Source organism: Hippoglossus stenolepis, chromosome 6 (genome assembly GCF_022539355.2).
Source record: "Hippoglossus stenolepis isolate QCI-W04-F060 chromosome 6, HSTE1.2, whole genome shotgun sequence".
In the NCBI taxonomy this organism is placed as follows: domain Eukaryota; kingdom Metazoa; phylum Chordata; class Actinopteri; order Pleuronectiformes; family Pleuronectidae; genus Hippoglossus; species Hippoglossus stenolepis.
In genome coordinates, this window is record NC_061488.1 from 20850823 (window position 1) to 20877433 (window position 26611).

The 26611-nt window shown below is 44.0% G+C and overlaps 1 protein-coding gene across 13 annotated transcripts in view; it reads left to right on the forward strand.

The window, feature by feature from the left end:
- agrn (agrin) overlaps positions 1-26611 on the forward strand; it is a 246455-nt gene that overhangs the window by 65575 nt on the left and 154269 nt on the right. Inside the window, exon 1 of one of the 13 annotated variants that reach the window (XM_047340248.1) lies at positions 22263-24367. The exons of 10 other annotated variants lie outside the window; for them this stretch is intronic. In XM_047340248.1, the coding sequence (XP_047196204.1) occupies positions 24202-24367 (166 nt within the window). In that variant the 5' untranslated portion in view covers positions 22263-24201. Of the gene's footprint in view, positions 1-22262; positions 24368-26611 lie in introns of those variants that run through there. 2 more of the 13 variants (XM_047340253.1, XM_047340251.1) reach the window with 2 other exon arrangements.

Sequence of the window (26611 nt, forward strand, 5' to 3'; positions counted from 1 at the left end):
CAAACAATTAGCTGCTTCAAGTCTCTCAAAGACTTTTTGGGTCCTCTGCCAGTGTTAGAATTTCACAGTCATATGTGTGATGTGTTCTGGTGCATTGCAGTGATTCTTTTACCCTGAAGTGAATCCTGAACTTAGCACGTTTTCATCATCATTTTAGACTAAAAGTGTGTGATTTTCCTCGCGGGAGCCACACAAGTGAGAAACAGAATTTCAGGTCAGGTTTTCTCTCTTTAACTAATTTCCCCAAATGTATCAGTGCATGCGTTACACTCCAAATACTCCAAATATACGTGTAAGTACTGCAAGTATTGACCAGAGAAATATAGTGGATATTAAAACCCCACATATTGTGTCACTGATGTTTTTTATTTATAACTGAATATATCCTGATGATTTGTGTAAATCTACTGTAATATATGGTCTTTTGAAGGGGAAATATATTGTAATATTGACAACTGCACATGCAGTATATTGACAGTTGCACTCAGTTAATGAACTTCATAGGTTATTACTTCATCTGTCATAGTGATACATGTAATGGGATGGAGGTCTGTATAGTGATTAGGAGAGGTTCACTCTACCTGTGGAGGATTGTCTTTCTCTCTCCTGCCACTGACTGAACAGAACACGGCTACTCCTTGCATTTGCTGCCCTCTCATGGCTGCATGCTGCTCTCTCAGTAAACTGCTGTCCTAGACCTTAAAGCCTGTCGTTCAGTAATCAGAGGAAGAGACAGATGTAAGGACACTGTGGTAGGATGTCTCATGTTGTCCAACCTGCTGGCTGGTTTCTCTGTGGTTTTCCACCTGAAGGGAATCTGTTTCTGATTGTTTTGCCATAAGTCGCCACAGTGGTTCATATGTAGCAGGTTAGCTGGAGTCAGCCTTTCATTATTCCATTGGTCAAATAAGTCCAAAGTTGAATTTGCGTGTGTCTAGATCTTTCCCCTCACTAGAACCACACAATCTATTTGTTGTTTCTTGATTTAGTCTGAAGGTCGCCTATAACTGAGACATGATATAGCTTGATACAGAAGGAGACTTACACTTATAGAATAGTTTTCATGCTCTGTTTGAGTATTGAGGCCAGGAGCACTGTTAAAATTACTTAACAGCTTTTCTACATTACACTTGTTTTCTTCTGGATCTGCTCTTTGAAATGTTCTGAATGAGATCTTCTCTTTCAACCCCCCACAAGAATCTATATTTTACCATAGACTTATCTCCTTCGATTAGACAACCCGATGCTCAAATCCTGCTGATGTGTGTATTGAGCCAAACACTAAATCTCTACCTGATTTAATTTTCTTTACTGTAGCTGACCCTGACCTCCATGTTTCTTTACATGCCTCAACAGAGGATTAGTTTATTCATTTACCAATGAAACATAAATAATAGTTAACCCCTCATCCAGTTTGACTGAAATAAACACATTAAACACTGATGAGGTTTGTTGTGTTTCACCTCAAAGTGCTCTGCTGTCTTCTGAAATCAGCAAGAGCCTTCACTCTTGCAGCAGTCAAGCTGCAAGGACAGGTAGCTACACTAGAGGACGCAAATGCTCCAACACTGAGTATAGGGAGGCGGCTCCACCAGCTGAGCAGCGCCTCCCGAGGAGTTCAAACCTGAGCTCAGCCCCCCCGCTGGCGCCCTCCCCCTCCCCTCTGGGGTCACACTCATCAGGGCTTCACGAAATACAATCACAGCAGACTGAGGACATTACCATTCAAATACATACTTTTCACATGAAAAACAACTGCTACTCAGGCAAAATGTGCTGTCACAGAGGTATTTTAGTTTAATGATGTTTTTTTTTTTTAATGGTGCATCTGCTATAAAACCAGGGCTGGGAGTGACAGGAATGACAAATGAGAAGCGGGGAGGCAGTGAGATGGATTTGATACAGACATATTATGAGAACATCATATACATCCTGATCATTAATAGGAAGGAAATGGAGAGGAAACTATGACAGAAAGGTGGTGGTTCATGCATATTCATATTCATATTCAATTTATCATTTGAGCCGTAGTTTTATCCCAACTTGACATTAATGTGATGGAGAAGCCAGAGCAGAGTCTGCTTCAGCATTGTGTTGTGTTACTGGGGTTGTTGTGTTGCCAAGGGCAGTGCCTCCATCATCGCCCACTAGGTCATGGGGGGTTACAATATCTAGGTTATGGAAATATAATCTTTTTCACCCATGATCGCTTCTACTGTATATGCAGAGGGTTGCAGAGAAGGGATGAGTCTGTGTGCGTGTGTGTGTGTGTGTGTGTGTGTGTGTGTTCACTTGCCCAGGGGCATACTAAGTAGGTAATTGTGGATGGGGGGGGGGGGTCTCCCATCTGGTGTGTTTGCATGTATGTGTGCGTAGTCTCCCCACATCCCCTCGCCGTCCATCTCCAGATTAAGAGGCCAGCGCTGAGTCTCTGACCCAGAATTCGTACCCTATTCTGTCCCATCTCTGCACACACCCACGGCCCCCTGCTTTGCCAAATGCCCCCCTTTCACCTCCATTTTCTCGTCCGGACAGACGGCCTCATGGGAAAGAAATGGGGTGAGGTTTCCATTAGCAGGTCTGCCCCTGATGTGTGGGCTGTGGTGTTACATCTGTAGACCCACACTGAAGAAAAATGGGGGCTAAAAGCGATAGTGTCAGCTGTGCATTTGGTTGGGGTGGAGGGCTTAAAGTGTTATTGGCGGGGGGCATAAAATTGAGGACACATTTGTTAAAAATGCGGTTGAACATTTAAATCATGTTTAAATCGTTGGATATACTGTATGCTGCAGGTTGCATTGATTTTCTTCAGTGTAGTTGGGGAAATGTGACCATTACTGGAATTTTGAGGCGTTTATCAATACTTACTTGCATTAAATACGTCTGATCATGGTATACAGTATATGCTGATACACATTGCACATTTACTGTACGTGTATTTTAGTTTTTCTGGCATTAAATGTCTGCTACGGCACATTCCGAAATAGCTGCCAAAGCGATAACCCAGATCCTCCATATGTGACTGTCCCCTTCCCCCCCATATACATCTGCTGTACCTCCATCACCCCTCCAGCTCCCCATTGCTGGCCCTGACTCTCCTTGGATCCACTCTGCTGTCCCCAATACATCCAGCCATCCATCCATCCGTGCACAGACCTTCTCCTTAGGCACTGACCCATTGGGGGCTTTGTGTGAATCCAGGCCACACCCAGTGCTGAGCTCCCAGTTTTGTCTTGTTTGTCGCACCACGCATGGCTGGAGGCCTCGCTGTAGCTCTAACCCACCACACAAACACCATTCAGCACCAAAAACATGGTCCAACGCTCTGTTCTGTGCGTTAACACGATGTAATGGATCCTCTTTGACACCCGAACAATAAGATATGGCTATGTTTACAGCATGAGCAAGAAGCTGCCCCAAGTAACAGACTGTGTGTATGCCTGTGTGATGCCTTTAATCACCCCCGCAGCACAGAGCGTGCTTTTCTTCTCCTTTTTTTAAGCACCAATTATCATCGTTGACAGTGATGAATTTAGATTTTGACACGTTGGCTTTCACACAGCGTAGTCACCCCACACGGCAACGACGATGACGCTTCCCTGCAACGGAGCCGAGGAAATAAGAACGCTGCATATGGGGCTTTATGATCGAACCGTAAGCATCCCAAATACTCTCACTTTAATGGAACGCATGCCCCATCAAGTAGGGTGTGGGAGCCAGCATCTAAAAGCCATTAACAGCCAGGCTTCCACTGAATCCTTAATGACTACATGTTGAAAATAATGTGTCTCCAACTGCACCAGTCTTTGAAATGATTGTACATCAGACAGACAAAAAATGGCATAAACAGTGGCCTTTGGCTTCCACTCTATTCATGTGAGGGGCAACCGTGTGTTGTTCGGGGGTCATTCGGAAACGACTCATGAAAAGTTCTTCATTTTAATTTCCTCAAGTTGTCTACTCCCATTATTGTTGAAATTAAGCCATTATCCATTGAACGGTGAATTGAATAAACTGGTTTGGGGATTTATTTAGCAATGTACCTTATTTATGAGGTGATTGTGCCCTGTGGCAAGCCCCATTTCTCATTTCTAAAAAGATTATGGTTCCCTAATTGATAAGATAAACAGGCCATTATGGGGTTTATTTGCTAAACCTGGCAAACTGAATTTTTTTTTCTTCTCCTTCCTGTCGTGTTAAACTAATCCATCTCTCCATTTTTTAATGTAGTGCATGTAACAAGGCAAAATTGTTATCAGACGCTTTCAATTATGATGTGTACTCCAGGGTAAATCATTGTGTGTGTGCTCAAGGCAGAGACGTCTATCCTCACTTTGCGACTGAATCCTTAAGTGGGCCTATTAAAGTTACATTATTTGGACTTACTATTGTGATGTAACTGGGGAAAACGGGAGTGCTGGAAGAGAGATACAGGCATGGAAATCCATTAAGGGTCAGTGGGGAGAGAGAAGTGGGAGCTGCTGCTGGGAAAAGGATGGCGAGGTGGGTATAAGGGGACATGCAGCAGAGGTAGGTTGCCCTAATTAGCACTTTTGGCCATCTTGTTACATACCTGCTTAATTGGCATGCCGGGAGGTTAGGGAGAATATGAGCAGGGGGGTTCGGAGCGGGCGGTTAATGCCTGCAAATGTGTGGGAATTGTTTTTGTGTCTGAGCGGCGGAGGGGATTGATGGCGCTCAGAGTGCATCCTTCTGAGGATGAGAGAGGGAGAGACAGAAAGAGTGTCAGCTCATCAGCATAAAGCATTAAACATTTAAGCTGACCCACAAACGCTGACAGACAACACCCCCCCCCCTTTCAGTCACTCTCATCACTTCTCCTCCCTCTGGTTCATATCCTCTTTCCCCTATCGAGCAGTTCCCCTCCACACACTCACACACACCCAGGCATATCAGCGCTGATTTCTCTGGTTGATAATGAGGAGTCGGTGGGGGGGAAACCAGAGAAATTGGTGGTTTGGTTGGAGGCCGGAGGGACAGTGGGCTTTTGCTATAACAAGGAGGGCAAAAGTGGTCGACCTGATGCTCTTTGCACTCTCTCTCTCTCTCTCTCTCTTCAATCAACCACTCCACTTCTGTTGAATAATGGGGATCGATTTTATGATCTGCATTTATTTTCAAGATAAAGAAAACAGCATTGTCCACTTCTAGTGTTACGCTGTCTCCTCCTTACCATCACACAGATATCTGTAATCTCATTAGTTTGGGTGTCAGAGGGAAATCTGATCTCTAGCCAAGGCTTTTGCCCCCTAACAAGATTATCTTCTCCATCACAGCCTCGGTTTGTAGTTTGTCTAATAAAATGGGTGCGTTATTAAATCAAAATTTTAGTGTGTCATTAAGGACATTGGCATTCATTGATAAATCTGCAAGTTTTAATCCCATACATCACAATTTACTGCCGAAAGACTCTGTTTCATGGAGATGCAGCATCTGCAGCTTTTACTGATGCAGCTCTGTGGTTTTTAGGGAAACAAATAGGAGAGATGCAGACTGTTTATCATGATCGACTGCAGATGTCTTTCTGTGGCCAGTGCACTCTGCTGTGGAAATGGTTTGGGCAGTGAAAGAGAAGAAAAATACAACAAGGATAAAAAGAGGAAATTAGAGTCTCTCTTGGTCTGTCTCTCTTGTTCTCTTTCTTTCTCGGTCCATCGGTGGTCTGTAATAGATGTGATGAAAATTGATTTCCAGGTGAATTATTTTGTGTGCCCCTCAGTCTCGGGAGACAATAATCTCCCCCTTCTTCCTCCCACCTGAAGAGCCCTGTGTGACTCACAGCCTGTCCTTATCTGTCTGTCTTCCAAAAAGACTGCTTTAATTGTCCATTTCAATATTCTGGACCGTTTCCATGACTCTTTCGCCTTGAGCCTTCTTGCTCAGTGTTGAGCACTACCTGTCTATTAGGCAGCTGATTTCCTGATCGATAAGATGGAGAGTGATGTGTGGAAAGAGCAAAGCTTGAGTCACTAGAGAAAAAGAACGATTTTAAAGGGCAGGAGTGCCCAAATCATTTCTCTTTCTTCACATCGACAGCAGTCTCAGTCTTTCCAACCCACAAATCATCGCCTTGTTAATCTCCCCGTCAAGCCTTATCCCTCTGGGTAAATGCCAATGCGATTTTTGTGAGTTTTAGGAGGAAAACCGCCACAAGAAAGTACACAGTGGTCATCCCTGTGAATGGGGCTTTATCGTTAGCATCTGCCTCTGTTTTCCTGGGTCTTCATCAGTCCTTTGGGGTCATTCGCTTTGTTTCTTCCTTTATGGAGCCAAAGCAGAGGGCTAAAAGGCTAAGGTGTGCTTTATAAACAACAGAGGAAGGGCTGGTGGATGAGTCAACATTATTGACCTGGGGATATGGGACTGAGCAAAGATAAACTCTGCTGAAGGGATGATCAAGCTTACTATAAGTTATGTCTTGCACCATTAGCCATTTGGGCTTTGAAGCCAAAGCCTGATTTGAGCCAAGGTCAGACATCTGAGCTTCAGGATGTGTTATATTAGCTCAGTACATTTCATTGCATTGTACATGTACTAATATGTGACATATTTAGAAGCTTAAAAACTAGTACATTATTTGAACCAATGACAAACACAACAGTGTTTATTATCACATACAGTAGTTAGTGTCTGGTCAATGAACTGCTTGTACTTTCTGCAAAATCTGGACCCAATCCTACGCAGACACTCATTTCAGGGTATTTTTCTTGGCACATACTGTAACCCCCGGATCATTGTTAATACTTCAGCCTTGACAACAAACAGTTGACGAAGGAAAGGTGAAGATATGCTGTAAAAAAGGTCAGTACAATACCAGGAAACTATGAGGCTGACAAAACAGAGAAATTCCACCCCAAAGCAACAACACATGCTTCACTATAGCAAAAAAATGTTATCAAAGAGAGACATAAAAAAGGGGAAAATATGGAAAAAAACAAGATAGACATGTTTTCATATGAATTCATACATTGTGACAGGAAATGAGGAAATTGATTGACACCATCAACCAGTGCCTTGTCGGGACAAATGAGTCACAGTCTCAGTAGGACAGAAAGTGAAGGTGGTTTTTAGTCTCCAGTAGTTGATTTATGTTTGAGATCATAAGTTACTTTTTCCATTGGGAGAATATCCACATAATGGCCGTGGGGACCTGTGATGTGGTCCACCGCAGCAAAGTACACCTTTTACGCAATTGAAACTGAAGAGATTTAGTTTCTGTATTAAAAAAAAAAAGATTGGAAGTATGGTTTAGCAAACAAAATGTAGAAGACAGTGCGAACTATAGAGCTTTCCAGAAAATTGGGGTGTGATCACATGAACAAGTGTATTTCACCTTTTGAACTGAGGGTTGAGCTGTTGAAGTTTTGGAGGCATATAGGTGTCAAATAAGTCCAGTGAGAAAAAAAATCAAGTTTCATCTGTGTATAGAAATTGAAGTACATTTCAGAAATGATCCCATTGAAAATCTTGGCCCAATCTTCGGGACTAAATGATACCCCGCTCCCACAACGGCTTCAGGGAATCATAAGGAATCAGAGTAAAGCGGTAGAGCATAAGTGTCTGAAATTATTCTTTTGAGAGATTTGGCAGAGACCATGGCATTCTCCGATTCTGACAGTCTCAGGCTGATCCTGTAAAGGGAATATTGAAATCAGTTCTGATTTGCTCTAATGACTTTATAGAACCCTGCAAAATCAGATAGGCCATTACTGGAAACCCACTCCATCAGACCAATATTCCTAATCTGTGCTAGAAGATCATTATTCAGTGCCAGCACAGGATATTTGCATATTATCTCACATCCCTCCAAATATGTATAGTGATATTATTGATAAATTCAGACCTATTAGTATTATTGATGAAAGGGAGGGAATAAAGCCTTCAAGAATTGACCCATAGATTCAAGAGTTTGTACGGTTGTGTATTTGTTCTAAACATTTTCAAGATTTGTCCTGTTTCCAGACTTTCTGCAGATGACAAATATAAGAGACAACGTGTCCACACAAAAGTTGAATGTGCTGCCTGGTTTTGTTTATCAGAAGAAACACAAATGATTTGAGTTTTTATTATTTCAGCAGTGATAGTCTTTGTGTTCTTATATATGAGTTCTGCTAGTGCCAAAAAACAAGACATTGATTTTGAGCTTTGATTAATTAATTATCACCATTTATCAATAATTCATCATTTGCCTCTAAAATATTAAGATGGTGAACAATTCAAATTACCCAGATGCTCTAAGTACAAGATGATCTTGAAGAAGGCAGCTACACTCCACATAATGCATGCATTCAGCTTCTTCATATTTCCACCTGTATCTTAGCACACGGCCTCAGGATGTGTAGTGCCTGGTGATTCGGTTCTCAGACTCTGAGCCAGAGCTCATCCAGCTGTGTCTCATCTCCTGGTCATCATCCAGAGGTTGGTGCCAGCAGGCCAGGCAAGCAGGCTGTCTTACCCGAGCATGAAGAGCTCCCCTGGGGGCAATCGCACCATATATACCCTCACAATCTCAGTTATGGAGAAGCCAAGGAGCTTGACACAAACTCTCAGACCTGCCAGCGCAGTGTGCAACGTATAACGATGTAGACACACATGCACGCATCAACCTATACACACCACTCTCCTCTGCCGACAGCGGGGTCCTGAGGGTTACGCTGCTCAATTTCTCTCCCTCTCTTGTTCTTGCTCTATCTTGGCAGGAGCTGCTCGCACCTATCCCACCAGTCATTACCCTCTCGCTGCCTCACCCTTACTCTCACCCTTTCTACTCCTTGCTGCCATTCTGGTTCCCCTCTGTCTTCTCTCTCTCTCTCTCTGTTCATCCACCTTTTCCAAGCTCCTTACATGCAGTGCTTACTGCACCTCAATCTCCTTAGTATCTCCCTCTCTTCTCACACCCCTCCCCCTTTGCTATCTTAAAAACTCACACTTCTTCTTCTCCCGTTGGTGTCTTCCACCAGCCCTCCGCTCCCGCCTCCCCCAATCTCTCCCTCTCCTTCCGTCTACCACTCTGCTCTTTCAACTCTGTACTAATTTGCCTCCTCCTCTTCTGGGCTCGGCCGTGGCTCCAGCTCCTTTTCCCCTGAGATGTGATTGCCTGCAGAGTGTGCGTGAGAGCAAGTGTGAGGTGGTGTGTGTGTGGAGAAGTTTGATTGTGTGTCCCTGTCTCTGATAGAAAGTGCACAGAGTTGAGCTCAAACTGTGTGTGCGGGTGCATATGTGCATTTGAGAAAAAGGCAGGAACTGTAAATTCATACAGTTAGAGTTCAGTTGTGTGTGTGTGTGTCTGTGTGTGGGTGGATGTGTGTACGTGACTGTACCTTCAACCCCCCTCTCTGGTTCTAATGAAACAGACTGCATTAGCAGAACATGGGTACCAAGGGATCTTGGTAGACGTAAGCCACAGGTTTAAACCCCCCTTAACCACTCACCGACCCAACCGCACACACACACCCACACACACACTCACACACACACACACACACACACACACACTCTGCCCTACCACCTCCCTCAGGGCAACTCACCAGCTAGCAAATCATTTATCACACAGTAATGGCTCTGATGATCTCTCTCTCTCTCTCTCTCTCTCTCTCTCTCTCTCTCTCTCTCTCTCTCTCTCTCTCCTCTCTCTCCTCCACTTAAGGGGTTTGCAATGCTCACCCCCCCTTGCACATGTTGTTACAGCTGTTAAGGGCACAATTCTTACCCCAGAAGTACACCTGTCTAATCAGCCAAAATATCCGTCGGGCTTCCACACAAGCACCATTTGCCCAAATCAAAGTTTGTCAAAGGGGAAGCGAAATTGCCTTGCTCAAATAATGACATAAAAAATATTGGACAAGTTTGATAATCGTTTGAGCTGAGCGAGAAAATTCATTCTTGAACTGAGAAGTAGTTTTTGGACAACATGATCTTTGCTCAGGCTCCACTTTTTTTTATCTTTTTCATAATCTTTTAACCACATCTCAAATACTGATGTCACGGATATGAGATCATCAGCAGATCAAAATTGTCAAATGTTGTTGAGAAAAGTAAACAGAGTCCGTATTATATTGTCAAATTATCAACTAGGGACAGTTTGACACCTAACATCCTCATAAGACTGTCCTATATACCAGAAGCTGCACCCAACAGCTGGTTAGCTTAGCTCAGCATGAAGATTGGAAACAATTGAACAGCTAACTTGGCTCTGCCCAAATTAAAACGATATCTGGCAACTAGAACCTTTAAACTAACAGTATTGTTTCTTTAATCTGTATAAGTATAAACGCAACCTAAAGTGCTTTTACATGGGGGCAGAACCAGTCCAGATGCAGTCACCATGATGACGAGACTCCTGCTCATGTGCAGACATTATCAATCTCTTGATCCTACAATTATTTATCAAAATGTTGAAGGATTTTCCTTTACCAATTATTTATGTTGCTTTCTATTGAATAGTTTGAATATTTCTGAGTTGGTCCGATAAAGATGTCTCTGTGGGCTTTGGGAGTTTGTGGTGATTTACTATCTTGTGGAATTTTTAGGAAGTGAAAGATTAATTGACTCATCAAAATAAAAAAATAATCAACATTGGGGCATAATGAAAATAATGATTGCATCCTTTTCAAATGTAAATTCCTGGTCATTAATTAACAAAACATGTTTATACATACAGTATGAATAGTATTTTTCTCATTTTTTGACACAGCATGAATCTACCTGAAGGCTTTTTCATTCTTTCTGTCTGATAATTGATGTTTGGTCAATCGTTCAGAGGAGAATCCTGAGAAGTATTGGATTGATTGATGCTTTTTGTGTGTTCAGAATGGAAGTGGTCTGTGGCTACTTTTAGCAATTATGGTCACCAAGGCTAAACAGACAAAAAGAAAAACTGAATGTCATCGAAACAGACAATCTGAAGAAAAGGACATTGCTGTTTGCACTAAAGAAATAAATGCAATCTTCAAATTGTAAAGTTTAAAGAAAAAATGAAATTCGAGGATTATCACTGGAGTTGAAATCCTGTCTCGCAAACAGTGGCGGGCAAGTGCTGGATAAGGAAGTCGGGCTGGCCACTGTTAGATCCTTATTTTCTTTTATATTCCTTTGGTAACTCTGTGGAAGGGCCTGATAGGTAAACATGAAGTGCTGCATGCAGGTTCTTAATCCTCAAAATTCAAAACCAGTTTAATCTCTCTGACATTTTGAGGCTCCCAGTGTGTAATAATTGCACAGTGCTTCTTAAACTCTCATGAATATGTATGCATTGTGAATATCTCAATTGGCAGCATATAAAGTTCTCCCGCCCATATGCCTATGAAATGATCTTTTTGAGGTCTATTTTCTTGCCGTGTTGTATTTCTCATGCGGGATCAGCCTTGACGAGTAGAGCGACTCTTCCCTGAGACGGCAGTAATTTTCATTTTCACATTCGTTGCTGCTGGTGGAAATGGGGTTGGTCTTCATTCTAACAGGATTTGAAAAAAAAAAAATAAAGTAATTGATTGTAATGAAACTTGCTCGGATCGGCACGGCTGTTTGATTGCTATGCTACAAATTGCCAGAAATACTAGTATATGAGGGCGCGGTGGCCCTGTGGTTCTCCGCTATTAGGACTGATGGCATAGCTCTCATGACAGCCAATCAGGTGAGCTATTGAGCGCCTGGTTCATTTGTTGCTGTGGAAAGGCGAGACATACGATCCGACCTTGTGTCCCGGGGGAGTCACCGGGCCCTGCGAGGACTCTTAAGGGTCAAATGGCAAAGACCTGGATTAGATCAAGGGGGCGTGTGAGGGGAGGGAGGGCTGGTGGAAACATGAGCGGAGGACTGGGACTCCAGGCTGGAGAGACGGAGAAAGAGAAAGAAAGACAAGATTGGAAAAGGGATCACCGTTTTGCTCCTGCTTTGGATGCAGCTGGTGTCGTGTCCTGGCCCATGCTATACACCAGTGTAGAAATTGCCAGTGTGTTATCATTCAGGAAATGTAGTGGCACGCGGAGAAATGAAAAGGAGAGGTAAAACTGGCAGAATGCAAATGGCTTGCAGGTGTTGGAATGGAAATGAGTGGCAGATGAGGTGTTTTCACTCGCCTTGTAGAAATACAGTGACAGAAGTGACCCAGATTGTCTCAAGCACTGCTTCTGAATTGCTGCGAGTGAAGGCTCGTCTCTTTTCTCTCCTTCTTCCTCTTGCCGTTTTCTCACCGTATCAGAATCTCTTATCTGTCTCAACCTCTTTCCACATCGGCCTTTTTTTCTCTTTTTCATTCCTTCCTCGCCCGCGTCACCGGAATGGTTTTCAAAATGAAATCCAACAAATCAAAATGTTTCAAACCACGGCATGCTGTTTTCAGCATACGAGGCGTTACCGTAGCAACAGGGCAATAATTCTTCCCCCTGCTGTCTCGTACAGATCGTGTTGCATGAATTTGGCAGGACATGTGAGACCCGTGATAATGCTTTTGCTGTCTTTACCTGTGCGGGTAGACTGCTGCAACTGTTCGGGAGTTTAACATGTGCTGTAGAGGGATCAGTCGTCTGTTTCCTGATGGTGGAACGCAGTGACATGTCTGGTGTGAAGGGTGCTGGGTGTAAATGGTACGTGGGTGATTGACAATGTGAGAATTAGCCACCAAACATCCTGCAAAGATGCCAAGTCCCCCCTGTAACACCTCATGTCTTTGCTGGTCTGATCGAGCACATTTTCTTCTTTTTTGTGTGGAAGATATCCCATTTTCCAAAGCTCTGGACTTGCTCCGCGTTACTTTTCTCAAGGATGAGAGCGGCTGTGCTTTGACCCTGTGTCCAGACTTTGTTGTTTACCTCGCAGATTAATATGCACCTCAGGATGCTGCTGGTGCCGCCGGCTTCTAAATGTCTCTTTCGGTCAGTCGGCATGATTTTCGCTGCCGTTGTTCCTCTTCATTTACCTCGTTTATCACTTTGTTACCCAGATGAATAATGGATGAGGCCGTGTTGCCTCGGCGACACGCCAGGCTCATCATTGTCATGCGTTTGCTCGCAAAAACCATGTCCACTGACCTCCTTCCTTTTCCGCCTCCTCCCTGAGTCCTCCCCCACCACTTCAGAATGACAGACGAGTTGACACATCGGCACATAGCGCCCCTGCAGTGATTCAGTCTTGGCTGTTCCGCACAAGCTGATGAAGATGAAGCAGAAAGGCCATGATTGAAGGACATGTATATGTACACAAAGACGAAATGTTCTTGTCAGGGGTCCAGAGAAGTGCATATTTGCCCCCTTCATTGATTCACACTAGATTATTATTGGTTACTCACACCATGTCCTACATAGAATGGCTTTCTATGGCAAGATTCATCCATCACTCCATCCACCCATTATCCCAGCACATGGAGAAAAGCAAGGAAGCACATTAAACAGGTACACTGCAAAGGTTACACACTCACAGTAAAACAACATTTTTATACCAGTGGGCATCTGTGTTTCTCCAAAGACTGCAGACTAGAGCAAGATGCTAGAGCTTCCAGAGGAAATCCATATTACCGAGGCTAGAACATTCAGTATGAACTCTACACAGAAAGCAATGCAAACTGTAGAAATTCATGAAAAGCTTTTATTGCTGTGCTCATGATTTAGCACACCTTATTTAGTTCAGCCAACAGAAGGGAAATGACTTTAATTAATCTACTGTTTGTAAAATCTGCCTCGCTCTTTGAGGATACCTTGTACCTTGAGGCCAGTCACAGAGAAGATGGAGTTTTTTCTGCTGTGACCCAGCAGCACGAATAATTATCCTTTATTGATCCATGTAGAGAAATACTCTTGCCTTGACCCTTACAGATGGAGGTCAGAGGTCAGGCTGAGCTACAGGACAGCTCTTAGAAGCTGCATTCAGCTTCTTGTTGGATGTTTGACAAAACAGGAGTTTGAAACTGGGGTTTGCACTTAATCAGTGTTGGTGAGTGACTTCTTGGCTGAAGCATTAAAAGGGAGGTCAGCAAACATCAGTGAGTCCTTTAAACTGGCTCTTGCAGAAATCCCTGCAGTTACTTGCTCGAGCCTTTTTCTGATCTTCAACTTTTTTTTGAGGAAGGTGGAAATTATAAAGCATCCATTGAACCTGGTTCTCACCCTCTTATTTCGTTTTTCTTGCAAATTTCGTGACAGTCCATTTATTTTAACCCTGCAGCACCTTGTAGCATTTGAAAGAAGATGTGTGTCTGTCTCTATAGTTTTCTCTAGCAAGTGTGTGAATGCCATGTCATTGCACTTATCTTGTAGAAATGTGTGTGTTGAAGAGACTCCGAGCATTGTGTGGCTGGAGAAGAGGCAGCTACAGACGTGTGGTTGACAGACAGCCGGTCTTAGGGTTACAGGAGGGTATATTGCTGTCTGTCAGCGGGCGGAAGAGTCCGACAGCAGTTCTCTTCTGGCTTCTGTTTCCTTCTAACTGCAAACCACCTATGACTGCACTGACCTTGCTCACCCCTGAGCTCATGGTACAAGATAGCAGACCAACCAATAGTAGGAAAATTCACTTTACTTTCTCTGCACCAGCAGAATTCTAACAACGGTGGTGGTGTTCGTGATGGCTGGAAACCATTTTTTATTTAACAGGTATTGAGGTAAAATACTAAGCCCTTTTTATCTGCTGAATTATAACCATGGTGATGAAGGTCCCTACTCCAAGCCATGATCTTTCCATAAAACAAACCAAGATGTTTTTGTAACAGTGTTTTCACATCATTAAAGTGGTTCTGTCCATAGAGTTTGTTTGATTGAAAAAAAAATTAACGTAAAGTTGAGCACTCATTCAAATGTTTGGCTGGTATACACTTTAAAAATGTCACCGGTCAGATTTGTCTAACATTCCCAGTTGGATCCCTGTGCAAATCCTTTTTGTTTATTGTTACATGACAGCAGCATGCTCTTATTGCTATTTGTCAGTGTACTTTGCATGCATTTACACTTGCATTGTATCTGTTTTTTGGTCGAGCAGAATGAAACCCTCCAAACACAGGGTGTATTTTAATACCTGGTGCTAAGCAGGTCATTCATTTTCCGGACCGTGATTTCAGCCAGAAAACAGCTATTTCGTCATTGTGGCACCATATTTTCCATTATCCAGCACACAGGCTTGTCTGACTGCAGTCCTATCAAAAGGAATTGGAATAGCACAGAACCTGTCTTGTTTGAAAGAATAACTTGAGCACATGCTGTCTGATTAGGCATATAAATAATTTATAGCTGTTTCAGTTATGGGCTGCGTCTCAACAAGGAGGTATTGCTCGCCAATTAATATTCCCACTCTGCCCTCTATCTGAGAAGATCCAACTCGATGTGAAGCCAGCAGCCCAGTGATGGGCTGAGAGTAAAAGATAAAAAGAAAGACAAGCGGAAAGGGGGAGAGGGGGTTCATTACTGTAAAACCAAATGACAGGGTCCCAGTGTATCACTGTCACTTTAAATGCCAGTTCATTTGGCTTGTGTGTAGTCTGTATGTGTTGATCTGTCATGCAATAGTTAAGCAAAAGGTACCAGCCCTTTTATTTTCAGAGAAAGCAGGAGTCTTAATGCAGCACACAAGGGATTCACTGTACGCTACACAAATCCTTTGATGGGGCTGGAATCTAAAATAGAATATATCTAGTTCAAGACGTTGTACTTAATGACACTGTTGTGCTTCAGATATGCTGCTCATTAAATAACTGAAACCTTTGATTTGCCAGAAATGTTAAAGAATTTGTTACTTACCGTCTTTCCATCGTTCCTCATTTGTGGACAGCAGAATGTTCCCATGGCCTTAGCGTTTTTAGCTTTTAAATGACTTTTCCCCGAATCGTTGACTTTAATGTTTCTTTAACTCACTGAATAGTAATATTCAGGGCTCCCATACTGTTCTCCTTTACTACTCACTACCTTTTTTTAAATGTTTGTGTAAATAAATGTGTATAAAGCATCCGTACATTGGCTGTCTGTGGTGACATGACAATGGGAAATGAAACATACTCTACTTGTAATATTCGCGTGAGAAGGTCAAGGCAAAAATTTGTTGTCTAAAGTTTCTCAGTTGAGATTAAGAAATATCAATTAAATAATAATGAATCAAGGCCTAAGAATCTGAACATCCACTGCCAAGTTTTCTTTGAGCACAGCACCCTTGTATGTTTATGTATCCTTCAACATATCTGTCCGTACCAGTGCAAGGTAAGCCACTGTTGGGCATCGGCCACATTCAAAGGACAGCTCCCCACTCAAAATGAGTGGTCATCGCAAGTCTCCCACCGCTCTCTCCGCTTGATGGGGCCAGAGTGTGACTTGGCCAGTTCCCTGTGACAGATGGCTGACTTGGCCAGAGACAGACATCTGCATCATCCTTCAGCTTCATTAGCCCTGCCTTTCCTGTCAGGGCCAGCCACTCCTCCTATGATTCCCTCCTAGCTTTCCTGTGCTGCTGCCACAATTGGCTGCATATGCCAGCCGCATGGATATGTGTCACTCTCCACTATCTCTACCCACCACAGCCAAGCTGTCAGGTTGTTCTCTTTCTCCTCTTCACACCTCTTCTTTGTTTGTCACCCTACTTTTTATTTTTTAGCAATGTCATTCTCTTTCTCATTATTTTCCTGCCTGTGCCCGTCCATTGGAATAATTTCCTCCATCACTGTTGAGGGGAAATTGTTGCTGCTGAAGTCCTGAATAACAGGGCAAGGCAGTGGAGTAGGGAGGATATTACATCCTGTAATCATTATTGTTGTGGGTGTTGATGTGTATGAGGGGCTGCCCAGAAATCAGAACTTGCTAATAACAAGTCGCTCCACCGTAGATTAGTTCTTCTCTATTTAGAGTGGTGGAAAAGGAAGGAGGAGGGCCCATGGGCAGTGGTCCTTAGAACATCAGCCCTCAGGCCATGTTTCCAGATGAGCCCCGAGGCGAGGAATACAATCCTCACCAAATGAGAGGGAACTGAATGCTTAGCAGTGGACACGTCCTGGATGAGGCCCCAGGCTACGAGCTGACTGAAAAAGCAGGTCATGGCAGTGCAGGATGGAGTGGAAGGAGGAGGCAAATGTTGCCAGGTGGATACTATTAACCATTGACTCCTTCTCCTCCTGGATGGCTAAACAGCATCAGCTGGAGGACTGGTTCACGGTCTAAACAACATAAACATGCACAGATTACACAAACCATCCATGTATTTTACATAATAGCCAGACTTCAGGATGACCCGAGGGCTGTGACCTTTGGCTTTGTGAACATTCATGTTGAGCTATAGGCTGCATTTCACTGCTTTTAGCGTCATGGTTTAACTCAGTTGACATTAAATACTGGACGATGTGTCACATTGTGAGTCACATTGTGTGGAGCCCACCCGGTGTGGGAACTCTCTCAGTCGTGCTCATATGAAGGCTGCACCATCATCACACGCTGAGTCAGCAACAGCGTATTTTGACTTTGAATCAACACCAACCTTCTTATCTGAATATTCAGCACTAATATTAAATAAAGTGGGAAGCCATTGAGTAATGTCACACCACATTTTAACAGGTTTTTGTCCTTTAACTTGAAAACGTAGGACATTGGAATTCAGGTACTAGTGTGAGTGAAATGGGATTTGTATGCTGACCGTTTACAGCTTTTTATCCCCTGTAGTAAAGTGTAAGGACTGGTCATGTCTGTTGAAGTCATGCAGCTAAATAATAAATAGATACTAATAAATCAGTGTGAAAACATAATAAATTGTAATGCACAGGGTACAACTGCTCAGGTAATGGTCTGATGAGTATGAAAATTACACTGAATCATATTCTGTCTTTACCTATTGCACTTCTGTCCTGATCCTGGGAGAGGGATCCCTCACATCTATGTTTTCTTGCATACTCTTGTTGAGGGTTACGAACATGTGGAGGATGTGGCACCTTGTTAAGTCCTGAGACAAATTGGGATTTGTGTATATGGGCTTTACAAATACAATTTGATCAATTGATGGTCTTCTTGGCCACTGGATCTCAGCCCAACTGAACTCAACTGGAAGTGACTTGTTACGCCATGTTCATACAGCCAGGCCAATATACAGACGTGCAAATGAAATGCAACGTAACGCTATGCGGCATAACAGTGCAGTGTATAATGCAACGCGATGCAACAAAGTGCAATGTGACAAAGCACAATGCGATGGAACGCAATGTGTGATCCCTGTGAGGGCCAAACACATGCACATTCCTGGGAGAGTAATCTATAATGTGGAATTCGTATGTTTACCTCAAGATCATTGCAATATGAAAACTTTCCAGAGTTTGTAAAGTCTTCCTCATAGTCTTAAGAACTTTCACAGACATTGAGGAGTGCAGTGTTGCAGGTGTTTTTGAGGCTTGTTGAGGCCCAACACCTGACAAAGACATTTAATATTTAATGTCTTTATTTGCCTCCCAGCTGTTGCTTCTGTCTGCAGATGAACTGTATTTTTTTTTTTATCCATTTATTGTAGTGTTGATGTTTAGTTGTCGTGGAAACATCTTGTTCATCATCTGTTCTTGTACCACCCACTCTTCTTTTCTTACATCTCCAATCAACAGAGGTTAATGTTGTTAGCCACGCACAGCTGTGAGAGGGCCTGGCCCTGACTGCTCCTCAGTTTGGAGGCCTGATGACTGCAAAGTCTGGGAATCCTTTGGACGGTTCAGGGAAATTTGACCTGTGGTGATTGGAGTTAATATCTTAGCGAGACGATTGGTTCACCTGGTGGCGTCTCTGCACGGCTTGACACACATGATGACTCGGACATGGCCTCAGGAAGGTGACCTCATGCCCTTGACAGCTGAATTTGTGGCCTGACATTGAAGCTTGTTCATGTTATTTGGGGCAACAGGTCTATATAATAACATGCAGTCAGTTGCCCTTGATTGAGCTTTGAGATGCCACTGGCTGCAATGACTGTCACTGCAACAAATTAGGAATCTGTTAACATATATTCTTTTAATCAGCATCATGTAACCATCATTTACAATGGACAACAGCGAAGGATGATCTCTAATGCCGATAATGAAAGCAGCAGCTGGTATTGGTTGGTATATTCATCAACAGAAAGCTTTGATACAAACCCAAATGAACAAAGCCCTTTTTGCATTTTAGCAAAAGATCCTTACACATAGTGTTTCCCAAACAGATTAAGTGATGAATGAACTGATGCTGAGTATTTCTTGACTCAGGATAGTTCTTTGTTAGTGAGTTTAGAAAAGGTTTTAAAACTCCCACTGACATCCCATAATATCATCAAACTGAGTGACTTAGTTTTGTATTTATTTCATCAGTTCTTAACCAGAAAGTCGTTTTCTCAGAAATTCAGCCCTTGTGTGCTTAGTCATCTTTAAAATCTCTGACAAATGACTCTGTGTAAATCGGCTCCACATTTAAAATCCTTACTGTCAGTTGGATTTTTTTGCAACATTGGCGCATTTCATTTGTTAAATTGGAAATTACTCTCCTGCTCCTTGTGTCAGAGCACCGACCCAATACTGATGAAGTGTTTTTAATACAATACAGTGCTGATATCATTAATCACTGCAAAGTTTCAACAATATTAAATATAAGACCTGACCTATGACCATGTGGTAGTGAAGCCCGAATGTAGCTTGTATGAAAAATGTATGAAGAACATTTCGCCTTTATCTATTTGATTTGGTAGAGGATGTTTCTCCACATAATTTCACAATCAATTCTCTCTTTTAAAAGATCAAATAGATTAATGCTGGTCAGCCAGAAGCCCGGGAAGTGCACTGGGATACACACACACACACACACACACACACACACACACACACACACACACACACACACACACACACACACACACACACACACACACACACACACTTTGATTGAAGCATAACTGTCAATCAGTTATTGAAAGTGACAGATTTCTACCCCTCTGCTTAAAGAATAGACACACACACACACGCACACACACACACATCAACTTTTACCCCTGACACACCATTAGTAGTTCAGCTCCTTTGGCTCTTAAATTGCCATTTCAAAGCCTTCGGAGAGAGATGTTAACCTCGTGTGATACTTGCGGCATTAAAAATGAATCAAAGCGGCTCGGCTTTGATGTCAACGGAAGATATTATTTGGGTCGTGGCAACAGAGCAGAGTGCCAGGCAAGCTGACTCCCATTCGCCCTCTGCTGGGAGAATTTGACATTTCATTTCATGGTAACAACCTGTGATGCTGATGTGTTATGCACGCCTCTGTTTTGCAGTTGTTTCAACTCCTTGCTGCATCTGAAATTCCCACTTGCTGAGACAATCATCGGGAAGATAAAGACACTGTTATGTATAAAAGTGAAAAGAGAGGACAAAAGAGCGGCGACAAATAAGACAGCAGCTGTTTCCTTTTGGTTTTCAGTCAGTCCATCAATCAGGTTTTGTTATGTAAGGTGAGAGCGGATGGGGACTGTCTGGGGTATCGTGTCCGGACAGAGTGGAGAGGGGGAGGCACCTCTGGGTGGGTGGTGTTGCTGATGATGAGGGACTGAACTCTTGACCCTCAGCGGGCAGTCTGAAAACCTGGCCCCCTCGTACTAGAGTCTCCCCCATGGAGCGCAGCTAAGTTCTGGGAATGAACGCTCTGTCCAAAGAGATAAATGACTTTGGTGGGAAGCAAGATCACATACCTGTGCGTGTGTGTGTGCGTGTGTGTGTGTGTGTGTGTGTGTGTGTGTGTGTGTGTGTGTGTGTGTGTGTGTGTGTGTGTGTGTGTGTGTGTGTGTGTGTGTGTGTGTGTGTGTGTGTGTGTGTGTGTGTGTGTGTGTGTGTGTGTGTGTACAGACATGTGTGTCCGAGTCCAAGTGTTAGCTTGTAAGCTGAAAACAGGGACCAAAAGACAGAAGGAGCCATTTTGGTGTGCGTGTGTTAGTGGTGTGTGTGTGTGTGTGCTCATTTCTATCTGAGGGAAAAGACAATTGTGTGTGCATTCATGCAATTCGTCTATGGATGCAGCCACTGTGCATCACCGTATGTGTGTGTGCGCGCACCCTTGTGTAAAGCGCAGAGTGGGGGGGGGGGAGTGAACGGCAGAGATGGAGATGGAGGCACAGATAGAGAGAGCAAAGAAGAAAAAAAACATAAATAATTGATGATGGATTCCGCCTTGCATCTGCTGCTGTTGAGTTTGTTCAAAGTAGATATTGATGCAGGCTCTTGCAAAAACACAGCGTAACCACCCCTCTATTCTGACCTCATTATCTCATTAGAAGAGCAGTAATGCGCTGCATTAAAAAGGGCAAAAAAGAAGACATGCTATGAAATAGTTTATAGAAGTGCTTCTGCCTCAGATCATTTGCCAGATCTGCTGAATATTCATTTTTGCTATATTGTTTTGCGCAGGGGGGTGGAAAAAAATAAACCTATTCCTTGTTGCCATGAAAGTAAGTCGGAAAAAGCATCCAAATGGGATTGTTAATTAATGAAAATTGGCTTGTTTGTGTGGAACGCATGTGAAGTTTCTCAGGCTTATTTCTGCACCGGTTGCACATATCGGTCAAAAACCAGCGAGTTGGGCTGTTTGGAGAGACTCAATATGTGATTGACTTTAATCTTTTTTAAAGTTTCTCTCTCTTCCCTCCTCCTCCTCCGCCTCATGCCTATTTTCTCTGAGTTTGCCTCATTAAATCTTTGTGGAAATTCTCCAGCTCTAGTGGAGGAGACTTTCTTTTGATTAGGCTATAAACAAATGGAGGAGTTGGTTGACATCTCCCAAGACCGTGGCCCTCTTTTGTTTTCCTGCTGCACTGTTGCTGCCCCCCTCTCTGACAGGACTTGAGTACTATTCCCCAAAGCCTTTATTCTTGCTCGTTTTTTTCTTCTCCTGTTCCCTCACCCATCTTCAACCCCCTCCTCCCGTCCGCCTTTGTTAAAGGCAGCCCCTCATCCACTTCCCCCACTCGTATCTCACTCTCTCTCTCTCTCTCATTATGCGCTCATCCGTTCCGCTGGCTGAGAGCTGTGCGTGGAGAGGAGAAGAGCGTTTGGGAAACTGGGGACACGCTGCTGCTTTTTGCTCTCAACCCCCCTCTGCCCTACCCACAAAAACCCACAAAAAGGTGGACTGAAGTGTCATGAGCTGCTTTTCCTTCTGCGAGCACTCCTCCTCCCTCCTGTTTACTTCCTCCCTCTCTCTCGCTCTCGCTCTCGCTCTCGCTCTCGCTCTCTCTCTCTCTCTCTCTCTCTCTCTCGCTCTCTCTCTCTCTCCCTCTGTATTGCTCTGTCTGTTCGCTGACTTCTCTCATTGACTCACTCCTCCCTGCTTCAGCTGGCTGACTGAGTGCGCTGACACTGGGACCACTACCTGCTGTCTGGGGATTAAGCATGCTATGAATACCCGGAGCCTAATTTGTTGTTTTGGCTGCCAGTGAATGTTGGATCCCCACAGAGCAGAATCTGGAACATAAATCCTTGTGGCCGGGACACGGGGAGCGCCTCTGGACTAAGACAAGACAGAGGCAGTGAGAAAGGGACTGGATGCTTGATGAAGCGAGTAACAGAGAGACGACAAACCAGAGGGAAAAAAGAAAAGACAGGACAAGTTCTTTGCTGACAGGCAACAACAGAAGAAAGAAAAATCAACCCAAGTCTTACTACGATCAGGACCCAATGAGAACCATCTCCTCTCATTATTAGGCTGGGATTTTCTGTCAGGATGCTGACACGAGGGAAGAAAGCCTGACAAATCTCCGCCTCGAGCTTCTTGGTTGATTTCTGATCGTGCAGGTTTTTCTCTTCTTTCTGTGAGTTATTCATTCAGTGTCTCTGTATTTTCCTGCTCATCCGTGGCTGCTTGGGGGAGGACACAGGTCGGCACTGTTGGGTGGAGAGGGGATTGTGATCGTCCTCCTCTCCCAACTTTTTCCCGTCTCCGTCACTTCTGCTGACCTGCTTTCGGTCCCAGCACACCAGCAGCGTGTGGGGGCAGTTGCTTACCCAATACATGAGAGTGGCCAGGAATGAAGGTTATTGAACTGAGGAGGCGTGGCAGGCACACGGGGGAGAAGGGGAGGGAACCCAAACCATTTCTGCGATCCCGGGAGCATATGGTTTAGCGAGAGGCAGCCAGCTGCTTTCCAGCCATCCGGCTAATCACGCTGCAGAAGACACAAGTTGCTCTGGTGACGGTGTCAGGTTTGGACAGATCTTGCGTGCCGTGGTTGTATATCTGTTCAGCGTGGCAGGAACTCCCAAACCAATCCGTTCAAGAAGTCAGTCCTTCGGATGCAAAGAAGCAGTTGTGTTGACTGAGAGGAGCGCCACGCAAATCATCGCTGAGGAGAGCAGACAAGCATTGTTGCCCCAATAGGCAGCAGCCACAGGGAGGCTAGAAAAGATGCTCAGAAATCAGTTCATAGGGTAATAATTGTGACACCACATGTTGGTGAGCACCAGACCTTGGCTTGTTTTCAAAAGGCTTTTGACAAAGAAAGGGAGTTCTCAAGGAGCCGGCGCTGTCAGACCCCTTCCACCTCCGTCTGATTACCAGTCAGGGTCACTGGGAAGAACTGAGAAGATTCCTTCTGTGGATTTACTGTCAGTCTCCTGTGGAAGTTTTCCTTGTGGATATCTGACAATCCTAAAATACCCACATCCCAATGGCCACATTTCTGGCTCAGATGCATCTCACACACATGAATGCCAAGAGCGCTTTAACACACATTTACTAACACATTACCAACACCCACTTAAATCCACACACATATTTGCACTGTAAGTATAACACACTTCACAAAATACGCACATTTACTCACACATTGAAAGCCCATCGGTTTGTCTCTTTCCCAGCAGACACAGCTCAATGGAGGTTGCGTGGACAGGTGGGGGGCTGTAGGAGCTCATCGACCCTGTCCCCCTTTCTGTCCTCATTTCTCAAATGGATGTTATTATCTCTGAAAATGCGTTACTTGGAAACCGCTGAAAGCTTGCTGCTGCGATTCTCATCCAGAAACAGTCACCGGGTCCCCGCCACGGTGCTCAGCTGGAACCACAGCTGAGACACGGACCATTACGGAATCTCCTTTGCTTTGTATTTTCTCTTCATCTTCATCCTCTGTCCTTATTCCACCGCCATCATTTTTTCCAACGGGTCTTTGGGCACCCCTCGTCGCCCTCCTCGCCCCGTCATCTCCTCCACCCTGGAGGGGAGGGGGTCATTGGAGTGGAGCATGAGCGGGTGCCACTATCCGTCGCCAACGCCGCCGGAGCGGGATCGCAGGTACCAGCACAAGGTGTCCTTGGTGGTGCGCTACTTTATGATCCCCTGCAACATCTGTTTGATCCTGCTGGCCACATCTACGCTGGGCTTCGCTGTGCTCCTGTTCCTCAACAACTGTACGTTGGTTCAAAACACTCAACTTTACTGTTGTTCTCAAGTGTTGTCGTCTCTAGTGCATTTTTGTGATACCTAAATGCATCGCTCACTGTTTGTGAATTGAAACCCAACCCTCCCCATAAACCCCAGTTTAAAGCATTAGCGCTGCCTTTGAGTCAAAGTTTAGTTTGAAAGAAATGGTTTAGTACTAAACATACAACATAGCTTGCATTAAACGTCCTTTTTCTAACCTCACCTCTCATAACAGCCTTATCTGCACTTGAGTAGGGACATCAAGACAGCTAAAGTCACAGCCCCCCTCCTTTCATTGTTTGTCTGCAGGCTTTAACACTTTTAAAACACACTGAAGCACGGTGACATTGGAAACATCTGTAAAGTCAGACGGGGTAAAAACAACATAATTAGCGAAGAGAAATATGTATAAATAGATACGTTTATCTGCATATAGAGCAGGGAAGCAAGATCCAATCACAAGGGGTCACATTAGACGCATCCAGGACTCGTTTTAAAGCCAGGTGTGAAAATAGTGTAAAACTTAACTCTATCCACTTGTGATTGGATCTCTCACGACGGGTGTTAAAATCCGGTCTGAACATGGCCTGTGTTGTCCAGAAGAATCTGTTTTGATACCTGTTTTTGAAATCAAAATCTAGGGACCTATATCAAATGAGGCTTAAGTACAGATCGTATACCCAATTATAGTCATGACAGGTTTAGCCTCAAAGAGCCAATTGTTTCCCATACAACTCAAATTCACCGGTCACCTGTAAACAATGTGCAACCTTTTCTTTTCTTTACATCACCAACAGCACGCTTGCCTGGGGCTTCCTCAGTCTACATTAACACTGACTCTCTCACAGACCTACACAAGCCATTAGTGCCTTCCCTGTTTAGACTGTATTAAACTGTAAATAACTCTCAGGACTTGTGCCACATAATCATTTGCAAATTGTAAAAAAATAAGTAAAATAAGCACCGTCATTTTCATGATGCCAAATTCAGGTTGAAGTGGTTTAAACGTCGAGGGGAGAGACTCTGTTCATTCTCTTCAGGCATGGCTGTTTTTTAACATCATCCCTTTTCCTGAGACTTTCTCTTATAGTCTGTTATCAGCCTGTTGATGTGTTTGAGTCCTCGTCGCTTTGAGGATGCCACTGCGTCACATTTCTTTGTTTATGTCAGTGTGCCTCATTCACTTGTACGTTTGTATCTTTCCTTCATATTTATCAGTTTGTCCTCCTCATTTTAATTGGCGGGTGTGCTTGACCAGTAGCACAACGGTTCATTTGTATCCCCGTCATGTAACAGAATCAATTTCTGCCACAGATGTAATACAAACTCAGTTAAAGCAATTTTCTCCACTCAGAGGACTGAGAGAAAAGAAATGCGTGCTGCCGAAATTGATGAAGTAAAAGGGAGTCTGTTATGCTGCCAAGTGCCCTCGCCATGTGGCCACAAGGACAGCTGGAGGGGGATAGTGATAGTGCTGGTAGTGGTGACGTGTGTGTGTGTGTGTGTGCGTGTGTGTTTGTGTGTGTGTGTGCGCTTGGAGGAGGGGTGTTAGAGGAGTCAAGCAACCTCAGATTTGCAATTTCAGTTTTCACCATATGGGGTGAAGCACTTCCGCCCCGCTCACACACGCAACCGCACACACACACACACACACACATGCACACTGTGTGTAACACCCTCAGACCTCTGCCAATGGAGCCCACACATAGAAACAGACTCACTTTATCATTCTGTTCAACTATACATCAAGCAAACCAAAGGGGAAGGTAACACACGGACAAAGCACACACACACACACACACGTCTTTGTGCACAATGCTAAATGTCAAAGTGAAACACATATTGATTTGCTGAAGATATAGGGTGAACGATGGCTATGTTGTGACATTCACACAGGAACAGGAACTCGCACAGGCTTCTCCAGGTGCAGGTGGAGATGGGAAAGCCTGATATGTTTATGTAAAGACCTTATCTTGTCCTTTCGTGATGGAAATGTGATGAAATCATTTTGCTTCGCCCGGCACCTCGACTCACTCTGTGCGCCACCTTCTCTTTTTGTTCTGCCTGGTGCGACTGTACGCCTGTATCTGTTCCTGTTTGTTTGCGTGTGTTCAGACATGCTTACGAATGTGCGACAGGAAGTGCAGCCCTTGTGCATGTCTGTTCCACAACCCCCCCCCCCCCAAGATGGAAATCAGTTACCACCAAGACTGACTGGGAAAAAGCTTCAG